The sequence below is a fragment of the Mustela nigripes genome, chromosome 5 (genome assembly GCF_022355385.1).
Source record: "Mustela nigripes isolate SB6536 chromosome 5, MUSNIG.SB6536, whole genome shotgun sequence".
NCBI classification, from domain to species: domain Eukaryota; kingdom Metazoa; phylum Chordata; class Mammalia; order Carnivora; family Mustelidae; genus Mustela; species Mustela nigripes.
Genome location: NC_081561.1, coordinates 1,709,285 through 1,733,320, shown reverse-complemented (window position 1 = coordinate 1,733,320; position 24,036 = coordinate 1,709,285). Strand labels below are relative to the sequence as shown.

The 24,036-nt window shown below is 49.0% G+C and overlaps 1 protein-coding gene and 1 long non-coding RNA gene across 2 annotated transcripts in view; one reads left to right on the top strand and one right to left on the bottom strand.

Moving 5' to 3' along the window:
• FOXF2 (forkhead box F2) overlaps nt 1-4,724 on the bottom strand; it is a 5,853-nt gene extending 1,129 nt beyond the window's left edge. The window contains exon 1 of the mRNA XM_059399331.1: nt 3,538-4,724. Within this exon, the coding sequence (XP_059255314.1) occupies nt 3,538-4,720 (1,183 nt within the window). The 5' untranslated portion in view covers nt 4,721-4,724. The remainder of the gene's footprint in view (nt 1-3,537) is intronic.
• A 483-nt stretch (nt 4,725-5,207) lies between these two features.
• LOC132017554 (uncharacterized) lies at nt 5,208-20,107 on the top strand. The gene is made up of 3 exons (XR_009404327.1): nt 5,208-5,803; nt 18,636-18,718; nt 19,607-20,107. It is a non-coding gene; the product is annotated as an uncharacterized LOC132017554 (long non-coding RNA).
• Nucleotides 20,108-24,036: the final 3,929 nt, after the last annotated feature.

Below are 24,036 nucleotides of genomic sequence, written 5' to 3'. Positions count from 1 at the left end.
TTTTTTTTTTTTTTTTTTTTTTTTTTTTTTTTACGATGAGGCATATTACTTTTTAAATTTAAATTTAACTCACGCCTTATTTTGACTCAGGGTAAGAAAGGGGTTGATGTGCCTTTTGTTCGTTAGAAAACGGGTAGAGCAAACCCACCTCTAGAAGTTTCTCAAAGTTTCAAACTGGGTCATAGGAGGTCTGTGAAATCACTATGTTTTGTTTTGACGTGCCCGCACACAAGAGCAGGATCCTCCTCTAAACCGGGTTCTAGAGCGCCTGAATTCCCCTTTTATTCCCGGACCCTCAGGAACGCTTTAATCGCGGAGGGTGCAACCGCGAGGGGACTGTTTGACCCACACTCTCTGTAGGGTTCCCTAAGCGCCGGTCTCCTGGCCCTTGATGCCAGGGCCTGGCTGCAGAGGCCAAGCCCCCTTCACAGAAACACCACCGCTGTCGCTCTCACTTCTTCTGAGCCTCCTGCCTGTTTCTCAATTAACTGGCCCAGTCAGAATAGCAGGTCACAACAAAAAGAGATGAGAGAAAACAATTCCTTTGCAAGACAAAGGGCCTGGAAAGAAAGTACAGGTCGTCCTAAGTTAGTAAAGTCTCAGGCTTCCCTTAGAGAAGCCTTTCTCCAGGGAGCAGATAATGCTCTTCGATAAACGCTCAGCTGCAGACCCTTCTGCACGTCGAGGTGTCAGGCAGCGCGGGGAGCCCCTTAGAGAACTCCAGGATGGCAGAGGGCGGAGAAGGCTCCCTCTCCTCTCCTCTCCTCTCCTCTCCTCTCCTCTCCTCTCCTCTCCGGCCGCTGCTCTGAGGAGGCCCAGAGCCCGGCCGCAACCCGCTGCCGACTTTTGCTTTTGCTTTCTCAGCGCCTCCCGGCCCCGGGGCGCAACTGGCCGGTGGCGTCCGGAGCGCGCCGCGGCCGGGTCTTCTCCCGGACAGAGTCTCTTTCCGCGCTGAGCTGGGTAAGGCCTCTTCGCCTGCGTATTTTCTGGGTACCCGCGCCTTATGGGACCATAAATTGCATGTTGGGGGTCAGGCCAGATTCGAATTTTGAGTGCGTGAAAACCGTACTCGCCCGCCCGCGGCGCTCGCGCCCAGCTCCCACCGCCTTGGCCTGGCAGCATCCCAGGGCTGCGAGCCGTCGCTGACTTGAGCCACGTTTGTTGCCTTGTAGCACCTACTGTCGCCAACGGCGCGCCGCATTGATTGCAGAAGGCAGCAACACGTCCACGCGGCCCCGGTGTGTGCTTGTTGCTCTGCATACAGGTGCCTTCGCCCGTCGCGTTACAGCACTTTTCAGTGCCAGTTCTATGAGCTCAAAATAGCGGGCTCAGGCAGGACCCAGAGCTAGAGCTCTGGGTTACGACCACTGAAGGCCGCCGCCAGCTCTTTGATGTGACCAGAGAGAGATAAAAGCCCCTGCTCCTTCTTGAAAGACTCACTGTAATAAATGACGGGTGCGGGGCCTCCCTAAGCACGCGGACCTTGGACGCCCCATCCCAAGCTGGACTCCGCTGCCCGCGGGGGTGTGTTGTGTGCGTGTGTGCGTGCTTGTATGCTGCGGGGAAACTTCTTGGACTACCAGCCCCTCGGTCTGCTCCGCCTCCCAGCTCCTCGCTGGGCCATAGTCCCTCGTTGGGCCGCGGTCCACCAGCAGCGCACTCTTAACACGCTCCGCTGGGCCCGCTCACCCAGCCTGCTCCTACTGAGCCCCTACTTCTCCTCCGCCTGGGGGATGCCAACTAGGACGGGGAAAGAGAGGGACGGGAGCCAGAGGACGAGGGAAGAAGGGGCAGAGCGTCCTGGTCGGGCCTTGGCACCAATGACGGCCTCCCCAGGATTCCCAGGCTCTGCCCATAGGTCGTACGAGGCTGCCGGGCAAGGCCGCTGCGGGAGGCCGGCCTGCTCCCGCTCTGCCGTTTTAGTTTTCCAAGTTTGTGTTTCCGGGTCCCGAATTTCTGAGACCTGTGTGTGAGCTTGGGTGTGTTGGGTAGGGCGAGGGCGGCCTCAAAGAACAATCATAAGTCTCTTTCTTTCTTGCGAGTTCTTTTGTTTTTAAATTTTTGGGTACAGTTTCAGGGCAGCTGGAAAACCTCGAAGTCTGGGTTCAAACTGAGTAGACCCTGCTTGGAGAAGGGGAATGGGGAACACTAGGAGGGCAGCGGGCTGAGCGGGGAGAGGAGTGGTGGGCAGGAGAGTGGGGGAGTGCGCGCCGCCTGGGGTGAGCGGTGATTGACAGCCAGTCCCAGGGGATTAAAAAAAAAAAAATGAAGAGGGAAAGGTCGTCTGTATTGGTTACTTGTTGAAATTCCCATAAAAATTGAACAAGACTCTGCTCTCAGTGGGTTAAGTCAGGCTAAAATCCTCTCCCGTGTGGTCCTGCCGAGACTGTCTTTGTTTAGTTAACCTCTGAGACCCGCATTTAAAAGGCCTATTTGGGAAATTTCACCGTCCAGGGAACCAACATCTTTTGCCCATTTCTGGGCTTCCCGTCTCCCCTGCAGTTCATGTCACAGGCTGATTCCCGAACATATATCGTGTGCATCATCCTCTGAGGCTTTTTCTAATTGGGGTGAAAGGTGGATGTGAACTAAAACACCATTAGATAGACAGATCAGCCTGATTTTAAGCCTGTGGGTGCTTCAGAGAGGTTAATATGACAGAATTTATCTCCACTGACCGAGAAACCTGGTTAAATATTCAAATTCCCTCCTCCACCCCATCTGTTCCCTCCCACCTTTCATCGCCTTCGGCAAGTCAATAAATTTTCATAATCTTCAACCAACAAAATTTACACCAGCAACACAACTGAAGTCCAAGAGGCAAGCATTTCTCAGGGGAATCACAACGTGGGCCTCAGGTCCTCCTGGCCTAGGACAGACTCATGTCATCAATGTAGGTCCACTGTGTTGGGAAGCAAGGGACTCCTCACAGGCTGGTGCCCCTCTCTATTAGTAACACCTCCCTCCTATGAACAATCCTGGATCCCCCCTCTGCCTTCTTCCCTGACCCTCCCTCATTTCCCCTCCCCTCAATTCTGGCCCAGTTGCAACCCCTCCTCACCCACACCCTCAGCATACAAAACATGTCCCTTTCTGACGTCTACTTTGGGAGGAAAGCAACAGCAAACAAACTAAACACACCTGCGTGTGCCAGTGCACGTGCATACACACACACACACACACACACACGGAAGCAGACACAGCTCCTTGGCCAGGCTCCCCAAAGACCACATGCCTTCTCTCTAAACTAAGTTGGGCCTGAGATTTGAGACCTGCCGTCCATAGGGACACCCTGGGACCCCAGGAAGTCAGTCGCACCATCCTCCTGGCAGTGCAAATTCTGGAGGCCCAGCTCTTGGCCAAGGGTATGAGAGAGGGCAGTATGACCTCAATCCTCTCCCCTCCATGAATAAGGTTCCCTCTTCTCCCAGCACCCACCCACTCCTCCCAGTGCCTTCAGACTCCCTGGCTGCGGCGACCCTGTGGAAGTTGCAGTAGCCGTGGAGCCTGGAAACCTAGAGGCGCGCACTGCGTTACCTGAGAGGTCCTCCCGGGCGTTCTGGTGCAGGTAGCTCTGCTCCAGCGAATAGGAGGACATGCTCGAATGCAGGCCTGCCGAGGCTGCGGGGTTGCTGCTTGGCGTCAGGGAGGGCGGCTGCTTGAGGTAAGGCGAGGCGCCGGGCGAGCTCCAGTGCGCCGCGGGGCTCGTGTAGGGAGAGTGGCACTCGATGGCGCTCGCCACGGCTGGGGATGAGGGCACTGGGCTGCTGCTGCTGTCCGGGCCGTAATCCCCTCCGCCGCCGCCCCCAGCAGCTCCGACACCCCCAGGCCCGGCGGGCACGGGACAACTGGCCATGTAGGTGGATCCGGGGTTGGGCGACATGTGCGGGACGTGGTGATGATGATGGTGGTGCGGATGCGCGTGGCCCGGGGCGCCTGTGCTGGCGTCGTAGCCCGCAGGCATCATGTCGAGGCCTCCGTAGCCGCCCTGCCCGTGGCACCCGAGAGGCGCCGATGGGGGCGCCTGGAAGTCGAAGCCCTGTGGCAGCAGCGAGGCCCCGAAGCCCAAGCCACTCACTACGCGGTGGTACATGGGCTTGAGCGCCTGGCATTTCCGCCTGAAGCCGCGGGGCCGGCGGCGGAACGAGCCCTCCTCGAACATGAACTCACTGGCCGGGTCGATGGTCCAGTAGTGACCCTTGCCGGGTCTCCCGAGGCCCTTGGGCAGCTTGATGAAACACTCGTTGAGCGAGAGGTTGTGGCGCACGGAGTTCTTCCAGCCCTGGTAGGCGCCGCGGAAGAAGGGGAAGCGCGCCTGCAGGAACTGGTAGATCTCGCTGAGCGTCAGGCGCTTGCTGGGCGAGCTCTGTATGGCCATGACGATGAGCGCGATGTACGAGTAAGGAGGCTTCTCTGGCCGCCGCAGCCCCGAGCTCGCCTTCTTGGCGCCCCCACTCCCGGCGCCCGCGCCGCCGCCGCCGCCACCCGCGCTCTTGCAGGCGGCAGAGGAGGCGCTGGCCGAGTTGGAGGAGGAAGAGGAGGAGGCACAGGAGGCTGAGGAAGACGATGAGGACGACGAGGTGGTCTCCAGGGCGGCGGCGGCGGGCGGCGGGCTCATCAAGGCGGCCTGGAGTGCGCCAGGGGCCGGGCTGCACGCGCGGCGGAGCGGGGCCGGCGGCGGGCGCGGCGGGGGCGGCGGCGGCCCGCCCTCGGTGGTCATCTGGGACCGGGGAGCGAGGCCTGGCCGCAGGGGCGGGCCCCCGGCCGGGAACGGAGGCGCCGGAACGGGGTCGGCCCAGAAGCCGGGCGAGCGCCCTATTCGGCCGCCCGGGCTGCAGCGGTGGCCACTCCGAGCCAGCGCTTCGGCGTCGCCTCCCTCAGCTCCGCTGGGGCTTCTGGCGGCGGCGGCGGCGGCAGCGGGCCGGAGGCAACGCCCGGCGCATCCCTCCCCTGAGCCTCTGGCCCCTGTCTTGCGCAATGGCCTACGGGCCCGTAGAACCAAAGAGGCTGCGTGCCGGGCAGCTGCGCCCGCGAGCTGGGACCACGGCAGGGACCCCGGGGACGAGCCCGACGTCTCCCTTCAGGAGCGCTCCTCGCTCTGTCTCTCAGACTTCCTCCCTCCCGCGCCCTCCCCCGGCCGCCCTCCCTCCCTCCCTCGCTCCCTCCCCCCACCCCCACCCCGCCCTGCCCCCTCCACGCTCCGCGCGGTCTTGGGGAGGGCGCGCTTGGCCTCAGTGCTCACTCCTCCCCCCTCCCAACCTGGCGGCAGGCTCCGTCTCTTATCTCGCTCCTCTCTCTCCACGGGTTTCCTTGGCCTTTTAATTTCTCTCGACCACTTTCCCTCTCACCTACCCACCCTCTTTCAAACGGAGGGACCACAGAATCACATTTTGCTAGGCTGACTCCCATTTCCAGCAAAACTCGACCACCGATATAACTTTATAAGCTTTTCTTTCTCGCTCCCCTTACAGCACCCCTGCCTCCCATCCCAGAAAACAGCCACCCCCTTCGGAGAGGACCCACCCATTCTTCTCTCCGCTATCCTCCTCCTTCTCCCTCTCTTCCTCCTACCCCCTGTCCCCTCAATCCACCCCCACCCCGTCTCCGTCTCCCACCCCGTCTCCGTTCTCCTCCTCCTCCTGGCTCCTCCTGGGCCGAGTGGTGCTGCCGCTGGTGCTGGGGCTGCCGCCGTCGCCGGGAGCCTCCTTAGCTGCCTTCCCCCGTGCCCGCACTGACACCATCTGTCAACATCATTTAGACATTACAGCCCTCAGCCACACGCCAGGGTGCCAAACGCCCAAAGGTAAAGTGCCAATCCTCTCTCTTTCTGACAGGGCCTGGAAGATCCGCAACAGTTGCTAGTAGAGGGCAAGAAGCCGAGGCGCTGCAAAGCACCCTTCTCCCTGCCCCCTGCCCCCCGCCCCCAGCCCCCGTCTCGTGCCGCCAGAGGATCCTGAACAGGTTTGGAACTTTGAGAAGATGGGTATAGATAGAGTAAATTCAACCCAGGTTTAGAATAGGATTCATGTTTGCGTTGGTTTCCACTTCCTTTCAGTTTTCCACTTGATGTTTTGGAAAAAAAAGAAGAAAGGAAGGAAGGAGGAAGGAAGGAAAAGAAATGCAGAAAGAAGGCTGACACTGGGCGAGAGAAGTGAGATAGCTGTATTTATATTCAGGCCTGAAGGGCTGTGTAACTCTCACTAAATTTACCTCCTCAGTCTCATGTTGTCCACCAAAAATGCTGTGCCATCTCCAAGCTGCCTTATGTAGGAGAACACTCCAACACAGTGTAGCTAATTCCTCTCTAAGTAAGAGTGAGGCTGGGAGAGAGGATGTGCCCTCGGGAGGAATCACTTCCAAGGAGACCCGACAGTTAGTTATTGGATTACACGTGCAAGGAAATGTAGTCTGACCAGGGACAGGGGCTGGAAGTGGGAGGAGGAGAGCCTGAGGCCTGGGAGCTGGCTGGGCCACACAAGGGCTGATGCAGGAGGCCCAGAAGGGGAGGTGCTGTAGACCAGAGGACCAAATGGGAGGCTGGGCTGGACACACCTCTCTGTCTACTCTGAAGGGATTGAGGTGCATGTATGTGTGCTGGAGAGCCTGGCAAGGGGGGTAGGATAAGAGAATCTGAGATCGGTCAGGGATCTAGAGAAAGGCCAGCTGCAAAGAACCTTGGATCAGAACCGAAGCAGATTTTGGGAGGAATGGCACTAGCTATCTGTGCCCCTGGAGATACCAAAAAGAGTATCTGCTCTTGGCTAAGCATGCTGGTGGAGCTGTAGAAGCAGCGGAGAGGGAGGGGTGGGAAGGGGGAAGCTGGGGGCTGGGCTGGGGCTGGCCCCAGACAGTGACCTGAAGTTGAGTGGAAGCAGGCTTTTTCCATCAAACCCTGCCTGGATACCACACACAGAGACCGAGTGTCAGTTTACTGCCCTGAGCCGGGCTCCTTTTCCCTAAGCTCCACAGTAATTAGACAAAGAAAACCTAAATTAGCTGAACAGGCGTCGACAGCTTCCTCCAGAGCACCCCTGGTACCTACATGGGAATGTGTCCGAAAATGGCTTGATTGTAGCCGAGAGTCAGCTAAGAAAACACGGCTAAAATGAACTCAGTTTACCGCTCATTTCCAATAGAAAAAAGAAACAAGTCAGTCTTTTCCGGATGGGATGTTTTGATTGAGTTGGGGGGTGGGTGGGTGTTGCAGTTGCTTCTACTTCTAAGAATTTCTTTCTGAACGACATGGGAGCATATTTTAGAGATGGGTCCCCATTTATTTCAGGTTTTTCCCCTCTAACCCCTCTTTGTCATTTTACATGGGACTATTTAAATGTAAGTAACTAAATATAGAAGTATATACAGTAGGTGCATAAGTCAGTGCTTTGAGTGTCTGAAAAATAATTAAATGCAATAGAAGCTGGTGTCAGGAGGACAGATAATAACTCAAAGGAGCCCCACTGACATAGCCTTCTCTCTCTCTCTCTCTCTGTGTGTGTGTGTGTGTGTGTTTAGTGGGAATAGAATTGGCCCAGGTGGAAGAATAAGGAAAACGAAGGCAATCATCTCATTTGAAGGAGGGGATGATAGACAATGGAATTTGGGGAAATTCAGCAAGCAAGTAAATGTAACTGAACCCTCTCTGTCCACACTAGGAATTCAATGTATATTGGATTTCAGGCCCTACAAGGTTTTAGGACCCAGCAACTGAAGAATAAAAAGCACCAACCCTCAAATTTAAGCAGGTTAAAATACCAGGGAGTTTTAGAGGCTCCATTCCCTATCCAATCCAAGTGACCACGGTATTCATTTACCTAAACTCTTCAGACTTGAGAGAAATACCACCTAGAGTTTGCTGAGTGTTCCAGGAGGCTAGACAGTCCTGAAAAGGCCATCAGCATTGGAATTACAGTCCCAGCCTGGAACAGCTTCTGTGGACTTGAAGCTTTTCTCTCTCTCCAGGGGTCTAAATACTACCCTGCACTCCACAAAAATATGGAGGTTAATGACCTTAGTTATCCGAGCAGGAAGAGGCTCTTCTCTAAAATTCTTCCTTGCAGACCCCATTTTTGCCATGGAAATTCCCCTAGACCTAAAGTTTGTTCTAGAAATACAAAACGTCCGATTTTGTTCCTGATAGATTTCACAAGTACAAGGCTTTCCACTCTTATATTCTTATCTAAATACAGTTATCTCCCCTTTAGCCATAAGGAAGCAGGGACTCAGAGACATCAGATGACCTGCTGCATCTGATGTGACAAAGTGACACAGCTGGCCTGTACTGGGGGGCCTGGGATCCCAGTCTAGGGCTGTTTCCAGTACCTTGCATCAAAACCTCTCAACTTTGTTTTAATTACTTATTTATACAGATCTCCTGGGTAAGAATGCATGTCAAATTCTTTATCCCTGGCAATAATATCTGAATTTCTATTTAGAAAAGACAGTTTAAAAGGAAAGTTGTCTCTGATACATAGCCTTGCTTAGGATGGTTCCCTCTCTCGGAAGCCCTTTCTTAAGGTGGTGAGCTCTTCCCGACTGACTTTCATTGCCTTATAAACAACACAAATCTTGATTTATTTTTTCTTACTGGAAGGAAAGGTATGGTTCGTTAAAATAAATATAGATGAGGCCAGGCTGCTCCTCGCTTATTAACCAGAAATACACAGCGTCGGGTGCAACCGTCCTCTGTCCGTCCCTGGTGCTCTGTCCCTCTTTGGTTGACTGTCTCCGTCTGGGCTGCGGGTTCTTTTCCCGCTCCAAACCTCAAGGCCCCGCCCCTGCTCCAGCGCAGGGGAATGTAAACCTCGGGAAGCTTCGGTTTCTCCGATTTGTTTTGTAATCGGCGTTTTATTCTAGGAAATCTCTTCATTATTGCGGTTTAAATCTTATGTTCTTAGCATACTTCCCTGCTTCGTGGGTTTTACATGAAATGGCTTAGACTAAACCAGTTACCCACCGGAGAGACGCATCCGCACCGACAACTGTTTACCGCCATCCGAGACCTCTCCTCCTCGAGGCACTTCTCGCTCTGGTTACCCCTCCCTTCTTCCGCCAGCCTGGCTGGCGCAAAGTCTCTTCCCAAATCAGTCTGGAACTGGCCACTATATTCACCCCGTGTTTTGGTACAAAATTAACGTATGTAGAAGATTCTACAGCTCCTGGGAGGCCTTTCTAGTTGCTGACGATGGGCTCCGGTGCTGAGGCCGAGGGAGTGTCTGATTGTTTGAGGAAACCAAGGAAGACCTAGAGCCTATGCGCCACAGAGGCCCCTCTAGAAACTTTAATTTATATAGAAAATCCGCCGCTGAGGAGAGGGGGACTTGGCGAGGAGGGGTAACGGTGGGGATTTTACACCCTTCTCGGCGTCTGCTCTTCTTCTTCGGTCCAGAAACCCCCAGACCTTCGTGTTTGAACACCAGCTACCCAATTGCAAGTGTTTATTTGGATAGATCCCCGCCCCCCCCCCCCCCCCAAACGCCTGTCCCGGGCAGGGCTCTTTTTATAGCCACCTTCTTGAGATATCGCGGATAGCCCCCTTCTCCTGGGCCTGGCGGTAGGCATGATTGGGTACCTCGCTTGACCTGGTCTGAGGTACTTGGAGAGGAAGAAGAAAAGAATCCAATCTACCGGAACCCCAGGTGGAGACTGCGCCTCTACCCATTTCTGCCCTTCTCAGATTTCAAGGCCCTGGTGCTCTTCAGTTGGGGACGCGACTTTGGGATGCTCCCTGGAGCAGGGCTCAACTGCCCACAGGACCTGACCCGGATGCAGGCCTAGTGGTACCAGGCCGGGCATCCTGAGGGCTCCGGTGGACCGTCCTTTTGTATCGTCCACAGCCAGCTGCTTTTATGGGTGGGGCTTGAGAAGAGGGGCTCCGTGGTAGGGATCGCAATTCTCCTAAAAGGCAGCTCTGGTGATTGCAAGGAGGAGAGAAAAGGGGCAGTGCCGGAAAAGACACAGTCCGTGTGTTCCCCAAGGGGGCAGGAATGAGTGGGTTTCCAGTAACGAAGGAAAATTAGAGAAGCTTCTACCGCACATACCCAATCATAGGAGAAAAAAGGCGGAAATAAGTGTGGTTGCTGGTGCCTTGACTCAGCACGTTAATTTTGCATCCATTCGTGCTGCTGGGAGGGAAGCCCCCCTTGAAGAGACAGAAACCGGAGGGACCAGGGCGTGTCTCAGGAGCACAGCCCCTCCTCTGCAGCCCCATGCCTTGGTCTTGGAAGGCCTCTCGCCCACTGCTTCTGCTTATCTACCCAGGGTTCTGGAGGAAGGTGGCTGGGCCTCTTGAGCGTCTGGCAGGGCCGGCGGGAGGGCCGGGCCCACCTGGGAGGCGCCCTTGGCCTAGGAGGGGTTAGCCTCTGGCACTGAACTTAGGAGGGTGCGCGTCCAGGGCAGCTGAACGCATTAGCCGAACGCGCCGGGAGATCGCAAGGCCTTGCCTCGAACTCCCACCGACGGCCGTCCCTCGAACTCTGGGACCAATATGTCCCAGAGGAACTATGTTCCCGGAGGAACTAGGTTGGTCCGCTAGGGGTATGTGGGCCGGGAGGCACCCTGGAGGTTCCCAGCCGTAGTTGGGTTTTCTTCACTTGTCTGATTCGTCTCCTCTCCCCATGCGCTCCCCCGCCCCCCAAATAAATAAATATCTCCGTGGGCAGCGAACTCCGCAGGGCGCCGGGCCCTGCGCGCCGCGCCGCGATGGATGAACTTCCTGGAGCATCAAAACTCCCCTCTTGTCCTCCCTGCTGAGCTCAGGATATGGTGCGCGCTTGCTTCTCTTCAGAAAAGGAAACGTAGCTCTTCCAAAAATATAAATCAGCGCTGACGTCCAAATATTTCTTTTGTCCTCCAGCATCCTCTGTGGGGATAAATAAAACGTGCTCGGCGCCCAGAGCCCGACTCGGGACCTCGGGCGCCCAGACGCCGCCTTGGAGGAGCTGCGTTTTGGGAGTCTTCCTTCTCATCCATCCCCCATTACTCTCCTCTCTGCCCCTCCTCCAGTCTGGCAGTCGATCCCTGTTTTGGGATGCGGCCTGACTGCTGGTAGCAGGAGAAGGGCAGCTCTGGGCGGCAGAGGACAAAGGCCCGCGAGGCCGTCGGGAGGGGGAAGTGAGGGCTCACCAGTGCTAGGACAGAAGAGGAGACTGGGAAAGCCCCAAGACCATGGATCTTTGGAAACTGAGGCCACCCATCCTAGACGAGGCCCAAAAGCTGTCCTTCCAAGCTGGCCTTGCTTTGGAGATTTCGAGTCTTCCCAAGGAGCGTGAGCTTAGGGGTTTCCCATAGGTGTTCCCAACCCCAGGGCAGCCTCCTCTTAGAGAAGAGCCCAGAGGAGTCCATGTATGTGGGCCTACATCTCTGAAAGCTGCTGCCCATGAGAAAGAAGGGGGCTTTTCAGTGTTAGAGGCTGTGGCCTGTCCTTGTCTTGGTCTGTGAAACCCAAGGGATGGCTTGAGTCCCATCATCCTCTCCATTCCTCCTTCCCATCTCCCTTCTCCAATTTGGGAGAAATGGGTTGATTTTCCGTTGGGGCTTTGGAAGGAAGTCTATAGCAGAATGCCCCTAAAGCATCAGGATGGTCTGCTGGTGGCTTTGGCGCCTCCACTTCCCTTTCTGCTCCCCTGATAACCTGGTGTTAGGAGCCCACCAGCCCTTTTTCTGTCACCACTCCCTACCCCCAATGAATCATCCTGTCTCATCCACGCGGTGAAGCATAAAAGGCTCCCTAGGCTGAGGGTATCCAGGCAAAGAGACATCTTCACCTGCCTTATCCTCTTCACATTCCCCCATGCCCTTCCCCCTTGGCCTCAAGTGTTCCTTTCCAGGCCTGGTTCTTCCAGGCTGCGTGGTGGGGGGCTGTTCTCCAGCCACCCCTTCCTCTCTCCAGGGGGGTCTTTATTGATGAGCTGCCTCAAAAACCCCAGCCCAATATGTCCCAGAAGGGTTTAGACAATCCATCACCCACCACTTCAAGAATGCTTCCTCCCTTTCAAACACAATCCTCGAACACCAGGCGGGCTGCGGTGGGGAGGGGCGCACACTTGAAAAGAAAGCAGCTATATAATCAACGTCAAACCATCCCGCAACCTTTCGGAAACAGGGACTGCGGCCAAAAATCTCTCCAAATGATTTAGGCGGCCCTCCTCGCCCTCTCCTCCGCCCTCCACTTTGACTCTCCCCTGCGCCTGCAGTCGCGCGGCCAGCGCGGCAAACGCACATCCCTGCTCTGCATTGAAGGTCAACGCTAAAAGCTTTTCCGTGGGCGTAGGTTGCATTTTAGGAGAAAGCGTTTCTCCTCTTGGGGTTCAAGGAGAACATGCTTTCGGGATCTGGTCATAGTGTCCTTGTTGGTGGAAAGGGCTAAACTGGGAAGGCTGGACATGAAGCTGTGGATTCGTCAAATGATGTCTCCTTCCCTCCCTCCGAAAATCCTCAGATTTTGCGGTGTTGTGGGCTGCGCCTTCCCTTTTCCTTGGTTGTCGGCTCCGGAGAAGCAGGGATTCTTTTCGTTTCCTCTGGGTGGCGCCAGGCTCTCGGGAATCGGGGTCGACGGGACTGCCCAACGCGCCTCCAACCGAGCGGCTCCCTCTGCTTCACCTGTCCGACGCTCCTGACGCCGCCGTCCGGGGTCCCCGCAGCCTCGCGGTCCGGAGCCCAGATTACTTAAAAAATGATCGTTTACCTCGTACTAGGTTGGCCACGTTAGGGCACATTCTGCTTTTGCTACCCCCTCACACCGTTACCATTTAGAGAAGAAAATAAGTCACAAACTTGATACTCCTTTATTGAAGCGCGCTCTTTCCGTTGCAAACATGCTTCTGCCATGTTGAAGAAACTCAGGGTTCAGTTCAGTTATTTTGGTTTCTGTAAGCAAGGGGCAGAGGGCTGTCTTCATTTGTAATGTACACATCCAGACTCCTGGAGCTTTCCTGAGGTCTGGTGGAAAACAGACCACCGAGCGTCTGGTGGAGTCAGTTCCAGTCGGCTCTGCAGCCGGGTGTTTTGGAGAAGGCGCTTTCTTCTGCCTCAGCGTTCTCATCCGCGAAGAGGCTCCCAGACCTCTTGTTGTCTTCTGGGTCTACAGTGAGAGGGATAATTTTTTTTTCTTTTTATTATTTCTCATCCTTTTCACTAGAAGAAGCCAGGCGGCTTCTAAATGCTGGTGAAAGTTTGTAAGGTAAAGGGAACGTTGGAGGGCCTTTTGGGGAAGGCTAAATAGGAAGGGCAGATGATAAGTAGACTAGGAGTGGACCTGGGATTCCAGAAGGCCAAAGGCACTAGGTTTGGAACTCCAGAACAAGATGTCAACCATTGGCCTTCCTCTGTGTCATGAAAAGAACTGAGTTTTTGTGTTTTAGGAAGTATGGCATTCTTCACTGCAACTGACTTTCATTTAAAAAACTCTAAATATTAGATTTACTGAAGTGTAATTTCTATACAATAAAGCACACCCATTTATATGAAAAGGTTGAGCTTTTATTTTTCTTTTTAAAATTTTATTATGAAAAATTTCATAGTACAGAAAAGCAGAGAGGATATATAATAAGGCTTCCTTTCAATACCCCTCACCTAGATTTAACAATTATTAAGATTTTGCTCGATTTGCTCCATTTTTCTTTTCTCTTTCTATTTTCATTTCTTGCTCAAATATTTTAGGACAAATCCAGATGTCATGTTTTAAAAGTGCAACTTACTACTTCTTAACACACCCACCAGTTGTAGCTCTCTCATACCTAAAGTTATATTTTGGTGCAGACAAGCACACTTCTTGGGGAAGTTGGAAATAGGGCTGGGACATTGTTCTGGAGGAGTATTCTACAAATAGGACTCTCCATCCTGCTACTCGGTCTTCCCAACTGACTTCCAGTCTCAAATATCTTGGCTTTCTCCTGGCTGCTGGAACTGTCAAGAAGTTGACAAACTTTCCCTCCCCAAACTTTTCCTCCCACACCCTCACTGGGGCTGGGTGGGTGTTTTAGCAGTAAGCTGTGAAAAGGGGTTCAGTCATTTGTTCTGTGGCTAGAGTTAACCCCACACTGTCTTCATAAATGCATATCAGATCACTAAATAAAATTCATTTTATTGCAAGAGCATATGTGACCATTGAATATATCTATCCCGATGCATATGTGTGTATGTTTATCCATGTGGACTATATAGTAGTTTCTGAATCATTAACCCAGATAGTGGCTAGCCAAGAAATAATTTTTCATACTATTTGGAAGTTCTTGTGAGAAGATTTTGGATTAGGCTGGAGGAGAAAAGAGGTCCTGGGGGATAGACCCGGAGGCACTACCAGTTGTATCCCCAAACCCCAGTTCACACCAGGACTTTTTGTGTATTTCAGAAATATGTGTTACTGATTTGTCTTATTTTTCCCCTCCCCCAGTAATACAGGTTACCTTTGTTCTTAGCATTTCCCTCACCCTCAGGGCAACCTTGAGCAGATGAATAGTGATGTGGTGATCTAAGTAGCCTCAAATTTTGTTTGACAATTGCACCTGCTCCTGATGATGTCTGTCTCTGTGCTTCAATTCCTGCTTTTTTTCCGGTAAAGAGGTAATAATAAAAATTTAAAAATAATTCTCCTCCTGCAGTGATTATAGAGATGAAATGAAAATTGTATAAGTATTAACATTTTTACATATACACATTTATGTTGTTATTTTTTGGCCCAATCCAACAAAATTGCTGTTTAGTTTTGAGGTACTTCTGTAAATTTTATGAGTACTTGGGATCTTTCCTTCCTTGGGCGATCTCTTAAATGCTTGTTTGGTTTTGCCCCTAATAAGGAAATGATGGTGGGTCCATAATCTACAAGTTTAAGTCCGCCTCTGCGGGCTGGGGTCTCAGGCCTCCGGGTATGCTTAGGCTGTGGGTGGCGCTGCGTGGCTCCACAGTGAAGGGCAAATACTCAGGGTGGGGTCGGGGACGGGGGTAGGGGGACTTTTCCCTTGGACTGGATCACGCGGCCGTTGGGGGAATGTCTTTCGTAGCATCGGGGCTGGTCCCGTGCCCTCTCAGTGCGGTGGGTCAATGCCTGGTGGCCCGAGCAGGCACGTGACCAGGGCGCGGGGAATGTGTGTGTGTGTGTGTGTGTGTGTGTGTGTGCGCGCGCGCGCGCGCGTGTGTAGTTGAGTTCTGTCAGAGGACTTCACTCGAGTAGGGTAGAGAGTCCCTTGCCTGAGTGCCGTGCGGAAGCTCCGGCCTGATAATGTTAGGTACGCGGGCAGGGGCCCGAGTATGTGGGACTTAGGGGGACTCACTGGGGGTCCAGCCACCTACAGCTGATTGGCATTAGAGGTTTTCGAGATCCCAAGGGAAAAGCGTGAAAGCGCGGAAGAAAAACTTGCCTGCGCGCTGCGGCTGGAGCTCAAGGGCTTCTCGCAGATTCCTCGCGGTCATGGGCCGCTAGCGAAGCAACCAGTGGCATTTGCTTGTTTTAGGCAGATATTTCCACGTTTTCCCCCCATTTCCCGTTTGCGACAGGCGCAGGCTCTGCACCGTCTTGTGGGAGGTGGAGTGGCAGAGAAAAAACCCTCGCGGTCCACATAACCGCGCCAGATACAGAAGTGTGGGATACGAAAGGGCCACCGCTTGACACCCCTATTCTTTCCACCCCACTGGGCTCACAAAGCTCTGACTCTGAAAAGGTAACCTGCAATTTGAAATACTGAGGTCGTAAATGCTTTCATTCCGTTTAATATTTTTGCGTATATCTCCTCGTTCATACACCTTGCACATGCGAGCTAACCTGACCTTGAGCGTTACTTTATTGATCCGGACTTCAGTTTTGTCATTTCTTTCCTTTTCTTTCTAACCTTCTTTTCTTTTTCTCTTCCTTTCCTTTCTTTTTTTAAGATTTTATTTATTCATTCGTGAGAGACAGAGAGAGAGGCAAAGTGAGAGGCAGGCTCCCGGCGTGAGCCCAAAGCTGGGTCCCCTCCCAGGACCCCGGGATCATGACCTGAGCCCAAGGCAGAAGCCCAACTATCTGAGCCACTCAGGCGCCCAATTCTGTCATTCTGCAGTTGGGATTATAATAACAGCTGACCCACAGAGTTGCTAGGACTAAACGAAATAATACAAGTCAAGCCTGTAGAGCAGCGTGCAGCACGTGGGAAGCGCTCCACCAACAATGGCCCAGAAACCGCATCGATTCCTCTGACCTGGAATCTCTTTCTCCAGCGCAGCCCTAGAGTTTTCTCCGGGGTGACTTTTGGTGGTGGTGCGGGGGGCCTAAGGCGAATTGGGCCCCTCCGTCTGTCCCAGCCTCAACGAAACTCTTGGGCTTTGTTTTACTTTGGGATTCGATTAAGAATTTAGAGTTAAAAACGGAGCTGGAAGAAAGTACGGAAAGGCCCTGATGGGAAGCTGGGGCCGAAGGCTCAACCCCCGAACAGCTACGCGCCCAGAGGGAGAGGCTTCTGAGAACAGCCTGGGCTAATGCGCGTTGGGACGGGTCCAGCTCTGCGAGAAGGGAACTGGCGAGCTCTGGTGACTGGCGTCCGGCTTGGTTTGGGGCTACTTCTCCGTGCCTCGGCCGCACCACTCGGTTCGCTCAATGCGGTCAGACTGCTTGCGGGCGGGGGTACTAACACCCTAGGGTGGCGGTGCGCTACTGTGACCCCAAAGAGGAAGGGTGCCCATCCTGGGCAGAATGGAACGGAAACGCGGGGCACAGAGGGCGACAAGTTCAGAAGCTGGGGGTGGAAAGCGGAGAGGTCATTTTCATTTTAGTGCCTCGACGTTTCCCCTGTGTGATCATTGGTCAGGTTCGTCTCCGTCCACGACCTATCTCCAAATACTACTTGGAAAAAGGCAGACAATAAACAGCCCTTCCTCTGCTGTCAGGCCTTTGCTTGAGATCGGCCCGGGCCTCTCTGGGACCCTGAGTAAAAAAGGGCGGATTGGCTTCTCCCAGTGCTAAAACGTCCCCCACAGCGGCCGCAGGATACCAGGCGCAAAACGTCAGGCGGGGCGGCAGGTCTGAGCCACTGCGGCTTGGAAGGCGTTCTGCCTGCCCTAGAGGGGGAGGGTAAGAGGGGAAGTGACCTCTTGAACCTCATCAAATGCAAATCCTATAAGAAATTTTTTAAGGAAAGAAAAGCGGAAGGACAGGGAAATGGAGAAACGCGGAGTCCACCTGAGGCTTGAATGGCCTTTTTAGAATTCCAAGCCCCTGGGGTTTGCAGACTTCTCTGCGGTAGACCGAAGATTGGTAATGAACTTTGGGTTTTCCCCCAGGAGGGTGAAGCTACCAGTTGACTTCCTCCAATATGCATATTTTACATATATAAACACCTTAGCAGTTTAATAGCCATTTAAACAAATCATTCACATAAATTTTTAGTCTTTAAACGATCTGGCACAAAAAATGGTTTTTCTTTATTCTGGTTCTTTTTCTTCCTTCTTTTCATTACTGTTCTTTGCAGCTAAGGTTTCATGTCCAGGTTGGTGGCCAAAGTGTTTTTTCATGTAATTTTGCTGTCTGTTTAATTGTAACGATCCACATGACTTTCCCTATCAACATGGATCTAAGATAGATTCAGAATTTTATTTTTCCAACTGGAGGTATAGTTTTGGAAAAAAGCAAATGTCCTTTTTGTTTGGTTTTTGTTGGTTGTTAGCTAGGTCATGATGTTGCTAGTGGAGTGTTCCCCGGCACCAAGCCTAATGAGAGACTCAGCTGTGACTAGTTCTTGGCTTTAAAAAAGACTGACCTACTTGATGAGTCAGTTATTCACCTATTTACTCTTCAAGTCTCTGGAGTTAAAATGCTAAGAATTTGAAAAACTGTGAGTTTTCATTTGTCAACTTTTCATCCAGAAAAAAAAAAAAAAAAAGGAGGGACTTAAAGGTTTTTTCTTCCCCTATCGAAGGAAATGCTGTTTGAAGACAGGAAAATGTAAACTAAACCTCCAGGACCCATGCCATGAAACAAAATGGGTGTGGAGAATTGAACAGGCCAACAGGGCAGACAGGATTTTGGGAAGAAGCCTGGGAGAGGCAGGGACAATTAGGTCTTTTACACAGTATGCTGTTCTTGAATAAGGGGATGGCATGCATTTGGGAATCTGTGCTGGTGACAGAGTAAGGGCAAAGAAAAGAGAGTAGGGAGTGACAGATTGTTGTAGGGAGCACTTTCCATCTGGAGAAGTAGGTTTAAGTATCTCTTGTTGCTTTGTGGTGTAGATGGAGGGTGTATGTTGGCCTCAGGCTGAGGGAATTGGCCCTGCTGAGCTCAGCAAACAATGGACTTTAATAAACTTGTTTCATGGGTTCTACCTATGAACATTTCTGCAGTTGGAGGGCTCTCAGAGAAGATCTGAGCCTGAAGTCCTTTCCATTTGTAAATCAGTTGCAAAGAATGTAGTTGAATTGGTGGGCATTTTATGAGCATAGAGATTTAACAAAATGGAGAAGAATGTAGATGCATATAGCAGGTTAAGTATGATGAGAATTTGTGTGTGTGTATGTGTGTGTTTTTTTCGCTTTTCATTTTCTAACATCATGGTTTATACGTAAATCCATAGTAGTGTGAGAATAATATATAATTTACATGTGTGAGAATAATACATAATTTCAGGTGCCTTGAATTCATTTTAATGTATCCCTTTTCCCTTTCTTACTAGGAAATTGTTTCAAGATCAAGATTTGATTGATGTCTGGACTTTAGATATTTCTACAAAGTGAAGATCAGTGTTGTGTAGTAGAGGTAATACTCCTTAAAAATATTTTTCCTGGGCTATACTACTTACACTTTTCCTTTATTTTTCATCTCCTTTTCTTATATAATGACTTAGTGTAATTTACTTTCATACTTTGAGTTAAAAGTGGAATTTTAGTGGTTGAGAGTGGAAGAAATCATTTTAGTCAAATAATGCAGAGAAGTGCATTTGCATCATTAAAGTTACCTTCATGTAATCTGCTTCTAAGGGCGGTAATGCTATTTTAAGAAAATGATTAAGCTTTGAAAATTTAAATGATTTTAAAATATTCTAAGTTTCACTTTTAGTTTTCGGTGATAACTTACATTGTATTTACTTGTGACTTACCTTGTCTTTTTTAGAGAACTCCAATAACTTAGTGAAAGTCTGTTAACCTTCCCATGAATCCTCTAAAGAGAGGTAAACATATCTTTACTCTTTGAAATTATGACAATGGAGTCATTAGAAGAATAAAATAAGCCCGGAGGACAATACAATTTAACACTTTCATTAATAACTGGGAGTTTCAAAAGAAAGCAGGGCATCAGAGAATAGGAAAAAAATATATTTAAAAAATGCTTGCTATATCTAGATATTTTTCTAGATATATGTTTCTTTGGTTTACCTGGCATCTTTTCTTCCTTCTTTTGGTAGCAACTTCTCTGTATCCTTAAGAACTTCTTGCTTCCACTCACTGTTGTGCTGGTGCAGTCACAGAGTTATGACACTCCCAGATTGGGATGGTTACGCAACCTATGCCAGTCTATATCGCACAACTTTTGGCCATTGTGCTTGGCCAAGCATAGGCATGGGCTCAACCTCAGTTACTTTACAATCTTCTGGGATAATATCTTAAAGATAATAAGAGAGGCTTACTCTTTTCTCTCCTGGATCAGGAACCATAAGGAAACATCCATGGAACTTCTTGTGGCCATCTTGTCACTTCCTTGGCTCCTTGGTAGAAGCCCACTTACAAGAGAAGAGAACCAACCCCAGAAGGAAGCAAAAGAGATAAGAGTATGGGGTGACAACACTGTTGGAGGCTGGGAATGGCCCAGGCCCTGGGATTTTCTTTTGATCAGCCAATTCCTCTCTCCTACAAACTATTTACAAGTGCTATTCTGTACTGAGTAACTCCCTGAAATGGCCCCAGCCATCACCTTAACTATCATCTAAAACTAAAGGGAAAAAAAAAAAAAGATTTTGGGGTGGGGGCTAGAGCCAATTGTGGGAGGTCACCAGGGCAAACAGAGTAAACAAGGATAAGTTTGTTATGCAGATTTAAATAGGTGCTAAGAGTTTCTTGTGATTTAGGTTATCCTTCTCTTCCTGATACAGAAAAGGAGATACCTACAAATGGAGATTTCCCTTATAAAATTAAATGTCCTCAGTTTTCAGAGCCTCTCCTGAGTTTGTTGTTTCTTTTCTCTTCTTCTTCTTCTTCTTTTTTTTTTTTTTTTAAAGATTATTTATTTGAGAGAGAGAGAGAGAAAGCAGGAGAGAAGTGGGGCATAGGTAGAGGGAGAGAGAATCTCGAGCAGACTTTGCTCTGAGCACAGAGCCCAGTTTGGGGCTCGATTTCACAATGCTAAGATCAGACCTAAGCTGAAACCAAGAGTTGGAGGCTATAAGTGACTGTGCCACCCAGGTGCCCTGTGTCTGCTGTTTCTTAAAAATAATTGGGTCAACATAATCCTTATGTCGAAGTGGCATATTTTGGGGTGGTGTATTCTGTTCCTCTTCAGTAATACATGATGATAACAGAGAGGTGCAGTAGAGAAATGGATGTTGGGTGGTCGTTCAGAAAAGTCCTTCTTGAGGTGACATTTGTCTGAGATTTATGACTGAGAGTAGTCAGCTGTAGGAAGATCTTGGAAGACCAAGTAGAAGATATAATGGCACAAAGGAATGATCTTGGGACTCTTAATGGATTTCAAGAGGAGTTGGGTGCCTGAATTGACATTCTTTACTCTAGGTGCCAGATGTTCAGAATGAGAGAGACAGCGTTAACAAATAGTGATCAGGTTTGATACCTGGGTTCTTCTTTTTGTAAGTATTCATCCCTGCAATAACTACCATTCTGTTAATGGTCAGATGACATTGACGCAGACATTTTACAATACAGCACAAAAACAACCACCTGACTTTCTTTAATTTATTTTAGTGGCAGATGATTATAGGTATGCTGATTGTTCTCATTTTAGTCACAGAATCACATGAACCTTAATAACCTGTGTAGGCACTGAAGTCTGACTTCAGGATTAGAATAGGTAAATGATAGATTGGAGGAAACTATTCATATGATATTGGTCATGCATGCAGATCTGGAACTGAGAATGCTAGAGGAGGACCTGAGTAGGTTCGAGAGGAGTTGGACCTTGATTAAAAGGATGAAGGATAACACCCATGATAAAAAGATGACACACGGTTGGGAGCATTTGGTTTAAAAAAGCGAAGGAGAGATTTTACTTGTGGTCTTCAGGTGAAAGATCCATTGAAAATCAAAAGTGGTTGTTGAGTTTTTAATCTAGAGTGAAAGGGAACCAAGAATGTTATCTGTTAGGATGGTTCAGGCTGCAAGGAACGGAAAGCCTTACTAATACGCTAATTGAATTATCTCATGTAACTGGAGATGTTGGTATAGGGAGCATTTGAGAGTTGTGCTAGTCATATCAGCTCAGTGATCTGTTTTTTTTTTTTTTTTTCTACTCTGCTGGCCACAGAATCCATCCACTTCATTCTAACTTGTTTATGCTCTGGTTGTAAGATAGCATCAGCTAGCACTGTGGGCTTTGTGGTGTGCATTCAGAAGGGTATTTATAGGGAAAAAAGCTCTTCTCTTCCCACAGAGGAATGAAAGTATTCCTCTCTTCATCTTTTTAGGGCCAATTTAGGGCCCATGCATCTCTCTGGATCAGTAACAGTCTCCAGCAGAATGTCATTCACAGATCATGTAAGTCAGTCATAGGCAAGTACCATGGGGTTGATTTGGACTACTCAGGCTACCTCTTTGGAGCTCTTTTCCTCCAAATTACATGATCTCGTGGGTCTCACATGTGTCGTGGGGTTAAGAAATGAAATCTGGGTTCTTTATGAAAGAAGGAGGGGGAAATGCATATAGAATAGAAAGTATACATGAAACATTTAGGCTAAGTATAAGGAAGAATAATCTAATGTAGATAATTTTGAATTCTAGGAAAATGTACCATGAAAAGACACGAAATCTCTTCAAAATTATAGGATTCTATTTGTCTGAAATTATCTCTCTGATCCTATCTGAACGTGGGGCAGAGTGGGGTAGGAGCAAAGGAGGGTGCTTCCTAAAATTTCCACTTTAGAGTTAATTGAGATGCTGCTTGACACAGATTTGAGGGTCTCACCTCAGAGGTTTGGATGTAGTATTTTAGAATGAGGTCTATAGCACTTTATTTATTTTATTTTATTTTTTTTTTGGAATGAAAGAAATAAAACTCATTTTATTCACAATGGGATTATGTAGAAAATCTGATAGAATCTACAAAAAAAATCTAAAATTAGTCAGTTTAGCAAGTTTGTATGATAAATGATCATTATACAAAAGTTAACTATTTTTATGTACTAGCAATGCAGACTTGGAACTTAAAACTTAAAAATACTACTTACCATCAAAAAATATTAAATACTTAGGGATGATGTAAACAAAGGATGTACAAACCTGTACATTGAAAACTATAAAGCACTGCTGAAAAAAAGATATGTAGACTCAAAATAAAACTTACCTAGTTATTCTTTTTTAATTTTTAAATTAAAAAAAATTTATTTATTTTTTAAATTTCTTTTCAGTGTTCCAGAATTCATAGTTTTTTTTTTTTTTTTTTTTTTTTAAAAAAAAAAAAAAGAAGTACTTAACCAAGTTTAGGCATATCATTTTGTAATATAGGAATTCCTTTTTGTTCCAGAACAAGTGATACTGGAAAAATAACCACTTAGTGTAAATTCATGTGCTAGCCACATAACAATTGTATAGCACTTTATTTTTAAAGAGTGATTCATATGAATGTAGTGTGGTCTGTCAGCTGAGCTCCATTTGGAAACCACTGTTAATGAATACAAAAGAGAAAAAATTTTAAAGCACATAAGGAGCATTCACAAAAATTGACCGTGTTCTAGGCCACAAAGGAAGTCTCAATAAATTCCAAAGAATTAGTATCCTATGAGCCATATTCACTCACAGCAATACAATGAATTTAGGTGTTTATAACAAGGACATAAAAAGGATAATCTAAAAAAACATGTTCGGGAGTATATTTTTTAAAGTATGAAATAACAATTGAATTAAAAAGCTTATCAGAAGGAAATCATGAAATGCCGATAGCTGATGACAGACAAAGAACTCTACCCCAAAGTACAGATAAAGCATTATACACAAACAATGAATCAAGGAAGCTACATCAAAAACTAATGAAGTACTGTGTGGTGACTAACATAATTATAATATAAATAGCATTGCCTAAAGGGAAATTTATAGCTTCAAAATCAATTATCAGAAATTAAAAAAGACTGAGAGCAAGAAAGTCAATGATTCAACTCAAGAAGCTAGAATTAGAGTAGCAAGACAATCCAAAGAAACAATGCTTTAGTCTGAATTCTTACATAGAAACTACAAAGTCCTTACTGGCTAGATTCAGCAGAAAATACACTTATTAAAAGATATTTAAGGACTCTGATTTGGGAGGGCTGAAGAGTCAATTTTGCTGCATCACTAAAACAAAATGAAACCCCATCACAAAATAGCCATGCAAAGACCCTTCTCTACTGACCACCACTACTGGACACCATTAATACCTGCTGTGGGACTTCAGGATCTCCTTGACTAATTAATGCCCCTGGGGCCTCCCTGGCCAGAAAGGAATTTTTTTTTTTAATAAACATATAATATATTTTTATCCCTAGGGGTACATGTCTGTGAATCGCCAGGTTTACACACTTCACAGCACTCACCATAGCACATACCCTCCCCAATGTCCATAACCCTACCCCCTTTCTCCCAACCCCCCTACACCCCAGAAAGGAATTTCTGCATTCCATGTGTGGCACCTGGTTTCTTGTGTTACTCTCTTTTAAACCCAAGTCTTACATGAGTGAGTCTGATTGACAGAGTCTAATTCTCAGGTATGAAGCCCAGCTAAGGGAAGCTGGGAAGGTGAGTTTCTGGCTTGCATCTTGGGACATAGGACTCATTGAGTAGGAAACACACAAATGGGTTTGAGCTGGTACATGGCAAATACCTTCTGCATTCAAGAAGGAAGGAAATCATAAAAATAATGGCAGAAACCAATGAAATGAA